Source organism: Nannobrachium achirus (assembly GCF_963921795.1).
Source record: "Nannobrachium achirus genome assembly, chromosome: 2".
NCBI classification, from domain to species: Eukaryota; Metazoa; Chordata; class Actinopteri; order Myctophiformes; family Myctophidae; genus Nannobrachium; species Nannobrachium achirus.
The window spans coordinates 103,873-122,729 of record NC_137811.1 but is presented as its reverse complement, the minus strand read 5'-3'; the positions used below and the strand labels follow the sequence as shown (position 1 = coordinate 122,729).

The following is an 18,857-nucleotide window of genomic DNA, read 5'->3' as shown; positions in this document are numbered from 1 at the left end:
ATGGAGATGGGACTGGTAATGAAATTAGTCATTACCAGTCCCATCTCCATGATATTTAGATCTAATTCCATCGCCAGTTCCATCCGCATGATTTGTAGATCTAATTCTATGAGTCCCATCCCCATGATTTGTAGGTCTAATACCATAGCCAGTCCCATCCTTATGATTTGTAGATCTAATTCTATCAGTCCTTTCTCAATTATGTGTAGGTATAATTCCATCGCCAGTTCCATCCACATGATTTGTAGATCTAATTCTATACAGTTCCATCCTCATGATTTGTAGATCTAATTCCATCGCTAGTCCCATCCTTATGATTTGTAGATCTAATTCTATCAGTCCCATCTCAATTATGTGAAGGTCAAATTCTATAGCCAGTTCCATCCCCATGATTTGTAAGTCTAATTCGATACAGTCCCATCTCCATATTCTTTAGATCTAATTCCCATGATTTGTAGATCTAATTCCATCACCAGTTCCATCACCATAATGTGTAGGTCCAATTCCATCACCAGTTTCATCTGCATGATTTGTAGATCTAATTATATCAGATCCATCCCAATGATGTGTAGATCTAATTCCACCGCCAGCCCTATCCGTATGATTTGTAGATCTAATTCTATCAGTCCCATCTCAATTATGTGTAGGTCTAACTCCATAGCAAGTTCCATCCGCATGATTTGTAGATCTAATTCCATACAGTCACATCCCCATGATTTGTAGATCAAATTCCATCACCAGTTCCATCCCCATAATGTGTAGGTCTAATTCCATCACCAGTTCCATCTGCATGATTTGTAGATCTAATTCTATGAATCCCATCCCCATGATTTGTTGGTCTAATTCCATCGCCAGTCCCATCCTTATGATTTGTAGATCTAATTCCATCACCAGTCCCATCCCTATCATTTGTATGTCTAATTCTATTGCTAGTCCCATCCACATGATTTGTAGATCTAATTATATGAGTCCCATCCCCAGGATGTGTAGGTCTAATACCATCACTAGTCCCATCCCTTTGATTTGTAGGTCTAATTCCATCACCAGCCCCATCCTTATGATTTGTATATCTAATGGAATCAGTCCCCTCTCAATTATGTGTAGGTCTAATTCCATCACCATCTTATCCCCATGATTCATACTTCTAATTCGATAGCCAGTACCATCTCTATGATTGTCCATTCCCATGATTCCATCCCCAGCCCTATAATTTGAAGATCTATTTCCATAAACAGTGCCATGTTATAGTGCACTGTAGGACTGATCTTATGAGATGAGGTTGAAAATTGGCGAAGTGCTCCTTTAACCTCCGCAGTTATCTCATTATGATACTTGGTGTACATCAGATCAAAGTAGTTCATGAGCAAATGTGGCAGAGTAAAGCAGAGTCATTAATCCAAGACCAGAACAGAGCATAGGGGGGCCTGGATATTGGTGACTCATGTGGCGTACATGATGTCAGAGCCTTTTATGAAGTGATGTCACAATGAGTCAGTGTTTGCGCCGGTTCCTCCGGAACAGCCTGATGTGAACAATCAGCTCCGCATAAGGAGATTCCGAAAGTTTCACACCGGTTCCGGAAAACCGCATATCGGGTCGGGTCGAGGCCAGGCACTGCATTCTGCGCCGTGGCGGGGAATGCATGTGCCGAACCTGAAGCCGGTGGGACAAACGTTTCTTGAGATAAGTGGATTACATACATACATACATACATACATACTCACAGAGATTTGTCACATTTATTGTAAGCAGATGAATTATGTGGATGGGACTGTATCGAATTAGACCTACAAATCATGGGGATGGAACTGGCGATGGAATTAGACCTAAACATAATTTAGATGTGACTGATAGAATTAGATCTACAAATCATAAGGATGGGACTGGCGATGGTATTAGACCTACAAATCATGGGGATGGGACTGGCGGTAGAATTGGACCTACACATTATGGGGATGGGACTGGTGATAGAATTAGATCTACACATCATGACGATGGAACTATATAGAATTAGATCTACAAATCATGCGGATAGAACTGGCGATGGAATTAGACCTAAACATAATTGAGATGGGACTGATAGAATTAGATCAACAAATCATAAGGATGGGACTGGCGATGGAATTAGATCTACAAATCATGAGGATGGAACTATATAGAATTAGATCAACAAATCATGCGGATGGAACTGGCAATGGAATTAGACCTACACGTAATTGAGATGGGACTGATGGAATTAGATCTAAAAATCATTGGGATGGATCTTATAAAATTAGATCAACAAATCATGCGGATGGAACTGGCAATGGAATTAGACCTAAACATAATTGAGATGGAACAGATAGAATTAGATCTACAAATCATAAGGATGGGACTGGCGATGGAATTAGACGTAAAAATCATTGGGATGGATCTGATAAAATTAGATCAACAAATCATGCGGATGGAACTGGCGATGGAATTAGACCTAAACATAATTGAGATGGAACAGATAGAATTAGATCTACAAATCATAAGGATGGGACTGGCGATGGAATTAGACCTACAAATCATGGGGATGGGACTCATAGAATTAGATCTACAAATCATGCGGATGGAACTGGCGATGGAATTATACCTACACATAATTGAGAAAGGACTGATAGAATTAGATCTACAAATCATAAGGATGGGACTGGCGATGGCATTAGACCTACAAATCATGGGGATGGGACTCATAGAATTAGATCTACAAATCATGCGGATGGAACTGGCGATGGAATTAGATCTAAATATCATGGAGATGGGACTGGTAATGACTAATTTCATTACCAGTCCCATCTCCATAGACATAGACATAGACACACACTGCTGCAGCAGTAGCTCCATCATGGCTGCTGCTCAGGGGGAGGGGGGAAAGGGGCGGGCCCAGAAAGGCCTCTATTACCGCGGTGCGGTATCACGGTTAGGGACGTGTTAGCTGGTTACCATGGTAACCAGGTAAACAGGCGCTGCTGCGGCGGCAGCTGGTGAGCGAAAACACTTCATATCCCATGATGCTTCGCAAACGCAGCTCCTGCTCGACTTCACTTCCTCACATACATCCATTAATCTTGGCTCCGTAAACTGGCTTTTCCACGCTTTGTCTATCCCCATTGCTTGTTTGGTCAGAACGGCCCCATTTTCCATGGACTATAGCAGACTCACTGATCGCCACGGTTGGATTTTTTTTGTTCTCCGTGTGAAAGACAAGACGTTGCATGGCCGTGAACGGGGGCCGCCACGCGCACAACCGCGTGCACGCCGCCACCGAAAATCAGGTGAAAAAAAAAAAAGCCTTCGGCTGGTGGAGACAACAATGGGAAATATACATGGCGTTAATCTACATTAGTTATGATTAGGCAGCCGCAATGTTAAAGACACAACATACTGTAAATTCTCTAATAATATCCTATCTATACTATAATTTTGCAAATGTCTGACTGACTGACTGAGTGAGTGAGTGAGTGTCTGTCTGTCTCAGCGTTTCTCCTCGGTGGCTGGAGCAATTGATCTGAAATCGCATCACCATCAGCATATGAACACACCTGACATAACTGTGAAGCCCGTTTGTCACTTTCACAAATCGTATGCTGTATAATAGCATTTTTATGGTGTATCTATATCTATTTAGCCTACAGTACCTTTTGTGACCACACATGTTAAGGGAGGGGCGCTGTTGTTCAAGCACAATCACACACAAACCCACACACACACACACACGGGGGGGGGGGGGGGGGAGTGTGTGTGTGTGTGCAGGCGGGCGGGCGGGCGGGCGGGGGGGGGGGGGATAGCCATTAAACGAAACGGGTATTTCTTACATTGATGCTCCTACATATTATCATGCAAGCACCAGTTAAAGTTACTTTCCATCCCTCATATACTGTATGCACAGTGCACATCCCATAACCCACACACTGCACATCATTTTGGAGCTCATATCTTTGAACGGGTAAGGGCTATATTTAATAAAGAACCGGACCTTCTTTAATTTCCGGGTGCGCAATTGAAACAAGTAAATAAGAGCCGACGCTCCAATAAGAGCCTCCCTTTTTCCTCTTTTTTTTACGTCTCAGTGCTGCTTACTATGAGAAACCGCGAGACGTTCCACCTGCATACTTCCGTAAATGGAACAGAACACACGCACGAAACCATACAACAACACAACAGATAAGCAGTGAGCATGGCTACCCCCAGTACTAGTACTAACAAGAAGAAAAGAAAGTTTGACATTAAGTTTAAAGAGGAGGTTTTGCGTTATGCAGCAGAATATTCCGGGGAGAAGGCAGCAAAACACTTTAACGTTTATTCGAGACAGATACGATATTGGAAAAAACAGAAGAACGAGCTGCAGGCCGCTGACAACAAACGGGCCCGTCTTACTGGAGGAGGGAGAAAGAAAGTAAGCGAGGAGATGGAGACAGAACTCACAGACTGGGTTTTTGCAATGCGAGACAAACACAACCGCGTTTCAAGAAAAATGATACAGAACAAAGCCAAGGAAATCTACAAAACAGTGAGTGACGCTGACAACAAGCCGTTTGTGGCCAGTAATGGTTGGCTACAAAAGTACCTGCAGCGCAATGGCATGTCACTGAGACGACGCACAACCATGGCACAGAAAGACCCAGACAAACTCCCTGAAAAACTGGTTTCCTTTTTTGACTACGTGGGCAAGGCTGTCACCTCAAAAGGCATTTTAGATAAGAACATGGGAGTGAAGACGAACGCATCCTCTGCTTCAGAGAGGGACAGCCGTGCGCAGCAGGACGAGAGATGCTGGCCGACAGCGTGATGAGAACAGCCGCGCCGCAGAGGAGCTGCTAAACAGCTGCTAAACAACGAGCTGGTTGTAATGGATGATGAAGACGATAAGGACAATGCTGCTTGCGGGGAGGATGGTGAATTTGAAGAGGATAGTGAGTGATGTGGAGCCAACTCGTTTACATTAAGGTAAAGTGATTTCACTTTACAACCTGTTGCAGTTTTGTTAACTTCAATAACGGTAATTATTAACTTCACTGATGTACCGTTATTTACGGAATTTTATTTTGTTTTCACAGTGAGCAGCTTCTGCTGCATTGATGGTCGGCCAATGTGGTTTGCGGCTCAGTTTTTGCACGCTCTCTCTCGTCTTATTAGGTCGCCAAATTTCGGCTCAATTGTGAGTTTCGTTGATCCCCACTCAAAAACGACATTCTTTTTTCACAGTAGACATATAAAATTCTTTTTTTTTTTTTTTATATTAATTTTTATTATGATTTTTTTGAAAGACAGGACATCACAGACATCAACAAAACATAACAAGACAAACACACCAGATTATCATACACAAGTCAAACACGGGTAATTCACCTATCATATAAAAATACAAAAGTACAAAACACGAGCAATTCACCGATCATATAAATAGTACAAAAGTTAGCAACCTCTTGGAAAACGTGGACATCTACTAATGTAGCCATTATGGACTAAACGTCCAGATGCGCCATAATAGGACCCCAGATGAACTCGAATGCAGTATGACTGTCCTGTTTAAAGCATCGAAGCCTCTCCAAATGAATAATTGACACAAATTCTGTAAGCCATCTGTTGAAACAAGGTATAGTAGAGGATTTCCATTCAGTTAATATAATTCTTTTGGCTACTAGTGTACCAAGCATAAGTGTCTGTTGGACAGAGTACGGCAGAGAAAGAGAAGCTTCGGAGCAACCAAACAGGACAGTCAGTGCATCGGGCTCAATGCGAATACGATATACACTACTGTACCAAGCAAAAATGCTTTGCCAGAATGGAACAATCCTTGGGCACGACCAGAACGTGTGTCCCAGCGTGCCCTTGGATGTGGTGCATCTGTCACAGATATCTGAAACGTTTGGATACATTTTATTCATTTTTACTTTGGAGTAATGTAATCTGTGCATAACTTTAAACTGAACAAGCTGCAGTCTGGCATTGACTGAGCCTGAATGGATTCTCTTCAACCCCTCGCTCCAGATCTCGTCGGACAGTTCCAGCCCAATATCAGCCTCCCAAGATGCCCTAATGTGGTTTGTTGACGGAATAGATGATTTGGAAAACAACGAGACAAATTTAGAGATGAGATGTTTAGAGTATGGATGCTGTCTCATCAAAGCATAAAAGCAGTGTTCTTCAGGCAAATATTGATAGTTGTTAAAATTGTTTAGAACAAAATGTCTAACTTGAAAGTAACGAAAAAGGTGGGATTGTGGAAGTGAAAATGCTTCTTTCAGCTCTGAGAATGCAGCAAATTGGTTGTTTATGTATAAATCGGCAAAGGATATCAAACCCTTCTCCTTCCACTCTGTAAAAGCTGGATCTGACTGAGAAGGAATAAAGTTGTGATTAAAACAAATTGGAGAGTATATTGACAGATCCGGAACCGAAAGTGCTCTTTTTACCTGTTTTAATATTTTTATTGAATTTTCCAAAACCCAATTGTCACCCAATAGGTGGGTTGGGTAGTCTTTAAATGAGAACAATAAAGCTGAAAGAGAGCTGTCCCTTACTGCCTGAGATTCGAACTGGAGCCATTTGGGGGCATCAGATGAAGTTTGAGGAGACTGGTTTTGCCAGTATATTAATGCTCTCAAATTAGTGGCCCAGTAGTAATGTTGAAATACAGGGAGGGAGAACCCCCCTAGTATCTTAGATTTTTGTAAATGACACTTTGAGATGCGATTGGTTTTATACCCCCAAATAAAAGGCATTATTATTGAGTCGATTTGTTTAAAAAATGACAATGAAAGTTTAATTGGGATGTTTTGAAATATGTACATGAACCTGGGGAGAGAGACCATTTTAATGGCATTCACGCGCCCTATCATAGATAGCGGCAACGTTCTCCAATACTCAATGTCTGTCTTAAGTTTAGCTATTAGGGGAGTAAAATTATATTTAAACAGAGACATTGGGTTCAACGATATAGATAAGCCCAGGTATGTAAATTTATCAGTGGCTATTTTAAAGGGGAGGGATTCAAGATACGCTCGATCTAAATTGTTACTAAGGGGGATAAAGGCGCTCTTTTGCCAATTAATCGAGTACCCAGACAGCTTGCCAAAACGATTGATTAATGAGAGAAGCGGAGGGATGGATGAAGATGGATCCATCATAAAAATTAATAAATCGTCCGCGTAAAGCGATAGTTTACATTCCACATCCCCTACCTTAATTCCTTTAATATCAATATGCTTTCTAATAGCAATAGCGAGCGGTTCAAGCATTAAATTGAACAATAAAGAGCTTGCGCAACAGCCCTGTCTCGTCCCGCGTTGTAGCTTGAAGGACGCTGATTTATTACTATTAGTCAGAATGGAGGATGTGGGGGCAGCATAAAGCATTTTAATCAGCTTCAAAAAATAATCACCAAATCCGTAATGCCTTAATGTGGCATGCATATATCTCCAGTCGATCTGATCGAAGGCGCGCTCTGCGTCGAGCGATATGACTACGGGTTTATCATCTGATTCATATTTAGCATACATTATATTAAATAATCTGCGAGTATTAAAAAAAGAAAATCTCCCGGCCAAAAACCCATTCTGATCCGGGTGTAAAAGAGAATGCATGTGTCTAGCAAGCCTGGCAGATATAATCTTGGCTACCACTTTTTGATCAAAGTTTAAAAGACTGAGAGGTCTATATGCTGATGGCTCCGATTCATCCTTCCCCTTTTTAGGTAGCAAGCAAATATTGGCCTCGTAAAGAGACTGTGGAAAGATGTTACTATCAATAGAGTGTTTAACCATTCTGAGTAACAAAGGAGAAACAAGATCACTGTATGCCTTGAAAAATTCTGCTCCAAATCCGTCAGGCCCCGCGGCCTTGCCACTCGCGAGAGATTTAATAGCGTCCTTAACTTCATTGATAGTAATTTCAGAATCAAGGTCGGCCTTGGCGATCTCGTTTATTTTAGGTAAATCAACAGATGTTAAAAATGATTCGATCTCGTCGTCAGTTGCAGTATTCTTAGCTTTATACAGATTTTCGAAGTGATCTCTAAAGTGGTTATTAATGGCTCGAGGATCAGTTAACAGTTCACCAGTCGAGGACTTAAGTTTAAGGATAGACCTGCTTGCCTGCTCACCACGCAACTGTCTGGCCAACAGTTTACCAGGCTTGTCACCCAGTTCAAATTGTTTTTGTCTCAGTTTAAGTATCTGTTTGTTAACCTGGTCACTCAGAATGGTATTATATTCATATTTCAATTTCATGACGGAACACAGATCTTTCACTAACAACGACGTTCTATAGAGCCTCTCAGCATCCAAAAGTTGCACCTCAATATCAGCGAGTCGTTTACGCCGCGCTCTCTTTTTAGAAGCTTCGTATGCAATTATTTTTCCTCTCGCCACTACCTTAAATGATTCCCATAATATAGAATCAGAAACGTCACCTTTATCATTAAATAACAAGAAATCATTAATGGACGTTTTCATGTATTCATTGAAATTACTATCCTGCAGTAGCAGAGAGTTAAAACGCCAAGGGAAAAAAGCTTTTGGAAGGGACCATTTAAAAGACATAGCGAGAGGACTGTGGTCGGCGATTACGATTCCCTGATATTTTGTATGCAACACATTTGATATCAACTTTGAATCAATAATAAAAAAATCAATACGTGTATACGATTTGTGAGCATGAGAAAAAAAGGAATATTCTTTGTCAGTAGGATGCTGTAACCTCCAAATATCAACTAAATTAAATGATTTCATTAGGTTAAGCATAGTACACGCCGCCTTGCTAGGAGGAGAAGGACGTGTTGACAAGCGGTCGAGGTAACCATCCAAAAATAAATTGTAGTCACCACAGATTATCAAATTAGTTGAATTCGGATCAGGCAATAAATTAAATAACCTCCGAAAAAACTCTGGGTCGTCAGTATTAGGACCGTAGATATTAACACAAGTAATGGGGATATTATTGATTTTACCAGAGATGATCAAATATCTACCATTAGTATCACTAATAAGAGAAGTTAATTGAAACGGTACACTTTTTCTAAATAATATAGCAACTCCTCTAGCTTTGGATGAAAACGTGGATTGATACACCTCGGAAAACCAACTCGCTTTAAGTCTACTTTGATCAGATGGCTTGATGTGTGTCTCTTGTAAGAATATAATATCGGCAGATAGTGATTTTAAATAAGAGAAAACCTTTCCTCTCTTGACTTGACTTCCCAATCCATTTACATTCCAAGTAACAAAAGTTAAATTTCCAATATCGGTGCTGTTATTGCTCGTGCTCATAGCAATCAGTTAACAGAAATGAGACATATATGATAGGCATAGGCTTACTCGTTTTGAATAACATATAACACATAATGCAGTCTGGTACATTTAACATAAACCCCCCACCGCCCCCCACCCCTCCCACCAGCCAAACGATTTGACATATAAAATTCTTATGAGTACTGTGATTAATGTTTTCATATTGAATTCGTACGCACTAATGAGAAAGACCGATTTTATCAAATGCTATTTAAAACAGGCAAATATACAGGGCACCTAAGACATCTCCATGGCAACCAGGAAGAAAACATTACACAAAGCTGACATTTCTCGCCCAAAAAGACTAACATTAGCGTAATAAATTGCTTTTTCCTAACGAACTTGCAACAGGTATACCATAGACTACTAATAGTTAATTCATAACCGTGTTGGACTACTTTTATTGCGACCGTAGGTCGCATTTACTACCAAAACCTCCACAGGCTGTCTGTCAGTGAGTGAGTGAGTCCGTCACACTTTTGCCCTGCTCATATCTCCACAACTGTTGCCCCCATCCATGCCAAATTTTGCACACACACTCCTTGACTGCCAAACTACAACCTCCAAGGACCCCCGGAGCCCCAGGGACCCCCAGGTCCCTGGGGGACCCCCAGATGTAAAAAATGACCAAATGTGCTCACACGTCACACGTCACACTTTTTCCCTGCTTATATCTCCGCACCCGTTGACCCGATCCATGCCAAATTTTGCACACACACTCCTTGCCTGCCAAACTACAACCTCCAAGGACCCCCGGTGGACCCCCAGATGTAAAAAATGACCAAATGTGCTCACACGTCACACGTCACACTTTTTCCCTGCTTATATCTCCGCACCCGTTGACCCGATCCATGCCACATTTTGCACACACACTCCTTGCCTGCCAAACTACAACCTCCAAGGACCCCCGGAGCCCCAGGGACCCCCAGGTCCCTGGGGGACCCCCAAGTGTAAAAAATGACCAAATGTGCAAAAATGACCAAATGACCACCCCAACGGGTCTGCTCACGGGGAATTCTCGGGGACCACCGACTCCTGGTGCTCCAGAATGGATGCAAAAGTGGTGGCGCCCCCAGTGGAGGACCCCCTGCCACTGCAGCGCACATACAATGCCGTAACTCGGGCTAGGAGCGTCCGGGAGAGCCGGGGCCGGTACCTATTTGTCCGCCAAGGCAACGCGGAGACCCCACCCCTCATTTCTCACATGGCCCTATTCTAGCGCCACCTTCAGGCCGATTTTTAAAACACATTTTTGGACACTGCTCCTACAGTTTTTGCCCTAAAATCACGAATATCACTACACAGCATGTCTACACTCATGTCATCAACATGGATCAGGAAGATTTTGGAAAAACACATTTTTGCTCTATTTGTGGAGATAAGCCACCTACGGTCGCTTATCTCCCGATTAGGGAGTCTTACTGGTATACCAGTTTATATTTTCGCTATTGCCTGTCCTTCACTGACACTGTAGTCACTGGAACGCGGGCGTTTCATACTTCCATTAACATAAAATAAGTGGTAACATTATTTTTCTTCTTTCAATTCTAAAAGTAGTGATTAGGTTATGAAAGGAAGGTGATTAGGTGATGAAAACTAGCAAAACTATAGCAGCCATTCACTTTAATCAACGCGATGCATCTCCCGTCCAATGTAATTGTGATGTGGATGTCAAACAAACGTTAATCACGTCTCATTTAATTATACTTTATCTGTTACAGATGATTATCCAAATAAACCGTACGTTATTTAAACTGTGAGCCATTTATAGACAATATGCAGTGTTGCCCTGGGCATCGTTGTAGACTGTTAGGTCTGCATTAACATATGAACTGAATGAGTATGCATGCATCAAGTTATCAATGATTTAACTCCATGATAGGGACTTAGGTGTGAAGTCATTAAAATATCGTACCCTAAACAAATCACAAAAGCAACTAAAAGTACCTTCATTGATGAACTGCTTCTTCCTGTCATCTGATCAGTGTCCACACAGTGGATTAATTAGAGTTGCATTTTAATATCAAATGAAACTAACAGAGCAAAAAACGATGTGCTGAAACAATGCGAGTCTTTGAGAATTACAGTTAGTATCTTCACCAATAATGAGCACATTTCTAGAGACACAGTAACACACACATTCATTGTACTAAATGACAAGAAAACATAGATTCAGAATATATGGTAACCAGTGAAATACCAAGTTACCTCCGTAATTTCTTCAAAGTTAAAGATATTACATAACAGCAGCAAACTGTGGCTGACCATGCTACGACTTAACACACACATATGTTCTGCATTTTGAGTGTATTTCACACCAGCCTGAACTTAACACAGCACGTGTCAAAGAGCAGCACAGCCACAATGATACATAGCATGCACAGAAACAAAGACACCAAAAAGTGTGATAAATCTTTATTTTCCAGAATCATTTTAAAATGGGCACATCATATTATGTTCAATCATGAATGTAGACCCATCTCATAAGACTGCTGTCTGCATTATGACACAATCCATGCCACAATAATTTCCCAGATCTTGTGGTTTGTGTCCCAGGCTCCGCTCCTGCAGCTCTGAAACCCACGTAGAGTAGTCTGTAACACATATCATCACATAACAATGAAGTATTTTTTATAACTCTTTGCCAAGTACTCAAAGCACTCTTCGATGGATCATTCATTCATGTATATCCAATTAAGTTTGTATAATTTAATCTCGGGTGTTCTGTGCTGTATTATTTAGGCTCTGTAGATTATTTAGAGACAAAACTGTGAGCATAACCTTTAACACTCACTACATTCTAAATACTGTACTGCGCCAGGACAAGTAGACGGAATGGCATCCGAGCCTGAATCTAACTGTACCAGCACATCAACTTGAAGATCGAGATAAAACAATTAACCATATAATAAACCTTTAATGTTTGACTGTGCAGTAAATCATATAGCACTGAACAGGGTCATAGTATTATATAGTATGTAGATGGAGCACTATGACAAGACGAACGTACTCTAAACTCATTAACAGCTGTCTTAAGGTTAGATCTTTTCAAGAGAAAATGAACAAATCACAAACCGTTGCTAACACTAACTTTGGCAACGTGACTGCAGAGATATGAACAGAAATTAATGATACGCGATGAGACAATGTGTATTGCATTGCAATGATCGTGAGCCATTATAGCTATATTAAAGATCGGGGCATATTGATTGGCCACTGCTTAATATATCTTAACCATTTGCAGCTGTAAATATTCACGCTAAATGTGCATCTTTAAAACAGCCTGCTGCCATCAATCTTGTCTCTTGTCTATGATCGCCACGAACGTTATAATGATCCATGTTAATGCGTCGTCAACACGGCTCATTCTATAGTCTGCGTTCATTGTAAATGTTCATGAGTATATCAAACAATTGAGCATCATCACGAAACAAATATTACCTTCACAGGAGTTGTCGTTGTGTTGTGTGTTAGCTGCTATGGTTAGCTGTGATCAGAGCGTCCACGACGGGTACTTCCTGCTGGCCGAAACGACTGAGCCGTATAAGGAACACACGCTTTGATTGGTTTATACTTCGGTTGCCAGGTATTGTGTTGCCAGATTTTTAATAATAAGTAGTGAAATTATATATTAAGTTTGCTTATTGTGAAGTTCGCATTCAGATGGGAAACATGTGATACTGTGTTCACAAATAATTCATCTACACAATACTAAAAGAATTAGCCAATTTTATGATGGGGATCAACCAAAACCTTAACTAAAGCAGATAGGTCTCCATGTCCCGGAGACTATATGTCTGTCTGTCTGCCTGTCTCTATCTATCTTTGCCCCATCTCTATCTCTCTCTCTCTCTCTCTCTCTCGCCCCCCTCTCTCCCCCTCCCTCTCTCTCCTTCTGTCTGTCGTGCCTATTAGGTGATCACTGTTGCACTGTTTTGACGTTATGGTATTAAATGTTGTACATTAAGCTGCATTGACCTGATATTATAAATACCATGCCTGTAGGCCTATATTGTTTATATTTTTGCAGCTTTAATTCATTGACCTGTTAGGCCTTGAATGTGCACTAAATAGAAGGGCATGGTATTGTGGTCTACCTCAGTTGCCCAGTTATTTTGTTGTTGAATTGACCACTGTTGCACTGTTTATATTATTATGGTATTTACCATAGGCAATATATTTTATTTCTGTTATATAGGCTACTGTATGTGCAGTAAAACCCATATTTGATATGGTGTTAATGTTTACCTGGCTGGTACCTCAGATTATATATTTTATTTCTGTTATATAGGCTACTGTATGTGCAGTAAATCCCATATTTGGTATGGTGTTAATGTTTACCTGGTACCAGTATTGTGATTGAAAAAATGTTGCACTGTTTTCTTTTTTCTTTTATTCATACAGTATTGTCAATAAATGGACCAGTACATTTTACTGGGTTCAAACTGACACACAATGTTGTTTTATTCATTCTGATATTTTTGAGAAATCTATCAGATAAACCACCAAACAACTCACTCACTCACACACTCACGCTCTAACGCTCTAACGCTCACGCTTATCTACGTTTATCTATTCACTCGCTTCAGCAACTGATCCCAAAGTTCACATGGTATTGGCCATTAGCATTATAGCAACGGTGACGGAGCCCGAATTTCATTTCTCCCAAATTAAAGCTGTTTATTAGCGTTTTCTTAGCCTGTTGTCATGGTTACGATCCGTTCCTCCAGGCCATGGGATCTATAGCCCCACACACTCACAGTTAGGAATGTGCATTATCTCTCTCTCTCTCTCTGTCTCTCTCTCTCTCTCTCTCTCTCTTTCTTTCTCTCTCTCTCTCTCGCTTTTACCAGGTGCGTTTGATGTGTGTCTCATCTTCCAACGGGTATGAAAAAACTATGTGGAGCAAGCGCATTCATACTTCTATTCACCTAAATTTGCTGTAAAATTATTTGCATCATAAATATACACTCCTCCATGAGCTGCTCCTTACATTATGATGCTCCCACATATTCTCACGCACGCACCACAGTAACTTTCCCCACAACCCAAACTCTCCACATATTTTGGAGCACATATCTTCGAACAGGTAAGGTCTAGTAGGAATAAAAGCCTTGTCTCTTATAAACGCCTGCTTTCAATAAGAGCCTGGTGCCCGCTACTCTTGAGACAAATAAAAGCCCGGGTTCCTATAAGAGAATTTATGGGACTTAAACCACGAGAGGCGCCTTACCGAACATTGTGAAGTCCGCTTCAGCCGACTCAGCGCTGTTAATGTAAGTCTCGGTATGGACAGAATTGTAACTCATCGTTTACCCAGGGGGCAAACCCCCATTTCTTTGGGAAAATCAGACCTGGAACGTTGTAAAAGGTTGTGCACCAGAAATGATATCTAGGACCTTAGAGGATCACAACCTGGGTGGACAACCTGGTCAACTATAGCTACTGGAAAGCTACAGGGTGGGTTCAAACATGCAACCCCTATTGCGAAAAAGAGACACAATCAGATGACAGCTTTCTCTCTCTGATTGAATATCTCTCCAATAATTCATTCTAAAAAGACAGTGAGCACAGTGATCGAAAGAGCACAAAATAAGTGTTCAGTTGATGCCTTGTTGATGCATGTTCCCACTAAAGCCACTGGATCTTCTTCCTTTCTGTGAATTAATAAAATAATTATGTTAGTATTTAATGTGAAATTTGAGGAGTGGGAAAAAAACTACAAAGATCATTCACATTAATGTTTTCTTACCCACAAATGCAGTGTGGCACATTTTGAGAACAGAGAGTTGGTGTTTGATTCCCTCCAATGAGTTGCCAGTTACTGGTCAATGTGGTAATGGTATACTGTAGTGTTGTGAAGTAGAGCAAAGAACTCTATGTAGTAACATAGCAAATCGTAGTCTGTGACTCATTTTAGATGTCTTGTGTAATAAGATGTCAGACTTTAGTCTTTAAAAAAATCCAAATGGTTATCCAAGTAATTATCTTTCCAGTCTGTGGCAGGAGAGGGAAACCCCATGAGTTTGTGATGCAAGAACAAAATGGCCGCTGTGTGAATGTGATCTCTAGCAGGGGTCTTCAACATTTTAGGACCCCAAAACTGAATGAGGGATGAAGCAGGGACCCCTACTATATACTGTGTTTATCATTGTTTTGCGGATTAAACTTTAACATCGATTTCATAGACTTGTTTGACAGCACTATCATGTTGTATTCATGTTAATGTGTATTTTCAGACATTTAACCAATACTTAGTAAACTTGACTTTTCACTCTTTACGCTGTCCGCTCTTTTTTCACCCTACACCAAACCTCTTTGTCGAAAATAGCCGATCGCTGCAAGGCGTTGTAGGCTTGTAGATTGGCTATTTTGGAAAAAGGTTCTCCAAATGGGGATGCTAAGGTTAATGTAAACAAATAAAGAAAAAAGGTTCTAATCACACAAAGATTTGGTGGCCCCCCTGGAGTAACTCTGAGGACCCCCTAGGGCAGGGCTACTCAACTTGAGATGGCTCAGGGGCCACTCAGCAAAATACCAAAAGTCCAAAGGGCCGCAAGCTAAAAATGACGGTCCTATTTTGGACGTTTACATTGATTTTGTACAGTACACAGTCTAATAATTAAGGAAACGCACAGAAAACAGCCACATTTCCATAAGCCAGGCCAAACCTCATTGAACCAAAAGATTGTCATGGATGGAATGATGAAATTGATGACATTTGAATTTTTTATCAAATTAGGCTTTATTCACAAAGTGTGAAGTGAAAATGAACAGTTCTGGTTCAACCTTTTTGTAACCTCCCCTGTGTCTGGGTATGCAAGGCTAGTGAACTTTGGCAATGTAAAGGTATGTTTTCTCATGCCACTAACACTCCTTTTCATTAATAGGACAGATTTAAAATAAATAAACGTTTATACATATTATTCAATCACTCAAACCCCAGCATCCCTATTCTTGGGGGACATTCACCAAAAATAGCCGATCTACAAGCTCACCACAAGATGCATTGTGAGCTTGTAGATCGGCTATTTTTGGTGAAGAGAGTTATTGTATGGAAAAATAACTCAAGTACAGTTCAACTCCCCCTCAGATGCACTGTACTTGTAAAACAGTTTGATGCTTTGAGCTTTGTAAAACACAACAGCTCGTTGGAGGAGATTTGTGTTAATAAGCATAGTTCCTTGGCTGCAGCACGATCTGTTGGAATGCTTGCACTGTCGGTGCCATAGAGTTATAGTCGGAGCTGACTGGCGGAGTCGCGGAGGGAGAGACAAGCAGCGGAGACAAGGGCTAGGTCTTCATTAGCCTGAAACATGACGATCGCGGGATGCGCGGCCGTTCATATCGCACGACCGTCATGCGTCTCCGCTCCAGTGAGCCCGACTGTGATTGTCTGCTGCAAAATCTCCGCATATTTGTCTGTCTGACTGTCTCGTTGTACTGTAGCTCTAGTGTAGCCGCCTGCATCTCTGCACTGCTACTGCATTCGCTTCCTGACTCTTATCCCTAACTACGGAGTGCACCGAGGGTCAAACATCACCGCGTTTTGCGTTTCGCGTTAACTTTGACAGGCTTAGAAAAATCATATTTTTTTGGCATGATCATGACGGGCCGCACAGACATGCGGAAAGGGCCGCATGCGGCCCGCGGGCCGCGGGTTGAGTAGCACTGCCCTAGGGGTTCCGAACCAAAAATAAATTAACGGTTTGCGCGATATTGTCGGGGAGGTGGCTCTGTATGGTTTATGATAGTCATTCACTCATATTTGGTAAAGCCTGTTTCTAGCGAAAATGTTACTAATTTGGTGACAGTAACATTGGCATTTTCTCACCATCTCACCATTGATTCTTCATATCCATATGAGTCAAACCGCTGAGATCATTAGTTTATGTTTGGAACACAGTTTTTATATGACGCGATATGAAAAAAAAAGGTCTATGGGAATTCAGAATGGGGGGAAAAACGTGAACCAGGTAGGATGGGTAAATGACGTCAGACTTCACTGCTCTATACCAGGTGTTCTCTCAGGGCACCCCGTAAATATATGTTTTAATCCGAGTCACCCTACATTATAATTTTCACTCCCAGTACCTTATATTTATAGCATATCGTCGTTGTCGGGTGGAAACCTTGTATGTCCAAAACTGTTCGTTTTGTATTTATCATCTATAAAATGTACTAAACTAGTGAAAACAGCAGATCTACAAGCACGAGGCGTTGTGTGCTTGTAGATCGGCTGATTTCACTAGTTTTGTGCGACAATCTTGTATGATGAAGCGGAGCTTTGCTTTACCAAAAGACGTACACAGTTGAAACTTGGAGATACGAGGTTTCTGCCCGACAGTGACGATATTTTAGTGATTATGTTGCGAGGAAAACGTTGTGATAATAGCCTTTTTGGTTAGAACTGACTGAAAATAACTTTGTACTTCAAGTTTAAAATTATACTAAATATTTTTTTCAAGTGTCCAAATAAATTCCAAATATTATCAAATGATCTCGCGGCACCCACTTTGAAAACCCCTGCTCTATACCATCTGCCTGGAGATGTGTCACAGCTTCTCCTCTGTATCTGTAATATGAAGTATTGAGTATCATGTGAAGTAGAGAGTGTCTAACATTTGTATTGAGCATATCTCAGGGAAGTATTTGTAATAAGTATTCGTAATGTTGCTCCAGGACTCCGGCGCTGGAGCGAGTCGACAGTCGAAACGGAGATCAGGTTCGACCGCTGCGCTACCAGTGGAATGGACAGGGTGATATCCCCATGACAACCACTGTAAACAAGGTACGCACACGCACACGCACAAACGCACGCACGCACGCACGCACGCACGCACGCACGCACGCACGCACGCACGCACACACACACACACACACACACACACACAGGTTTGCACGCCTACCTTGTGGGGACATTACACATAGTCTACTATCTTTGTGGGGACCTTCCATTCATTTTCTGTGGCCTTACCCTAACCTCTATCCCTAACCCTAACCCCTAACCCTTAACCTAACCCCTAAACCTAACCCAAAAACTTGTGGGGACCTACATTTGTCCCCTCAAGGGGGGGACAAACACACACACACACACACACACACACACACACACACACACACACACACACACACACACACACACACACACGCACGCACACACACAGTAGTGAGTTTCTATCTACGAAACTAAATTCCCCCAAAAGTAGTTTTCTTCTTTTTTTTTATACGCTAACCCTATTATGTTAAATTGAACACAGTACACAGTCGTGTTACCAAATCAACTTTATTCATCTTTGAAACATGCTTATTCAGAATTACTGTACCAGAAGTAGTACAAATATTACGCTGATGTGTATCTGCTCAAAAAGTAGCGATTAGTGTGTTGACGAGAAACAGTTAAAAACCGGATATGAAAAATACGGATCTGCATTGACTCTCATGTTGAATTTGGCGCGCAAGACAATTCCTCTGTTTCCTGATCCTTCCTCACGTCTTCTGCATTTCTGCGCTAGCTTGTGAGTTTATAGCACGCTAACGTTT

At 41.4% G+C, this 18,857-nt stretch overlaps 1 protein-coding gene across 1 annotated transcript in view; it reads left to right on the top strand.

The window, feature by feature from the left end:
- Positions 1 to 18,857, top strand: part of adam15 (ADAM metallopeptidase domain 15) — a 168,254-nt gene that overhangs the window by 121,943 nt on the left and 27,454 nt on the right. The window contains exon 23 of the mRNA XM_080753863.1: positions 17,997 to 18,105. Within this exon, the coding sequence (XP_080609989.1) occupies positions 17,997 to 18,105 (109 nt within the window). The remainder of the gene's footprint in view (positions 1 to 17,996; positions 18,106 to 18,857) is intronic.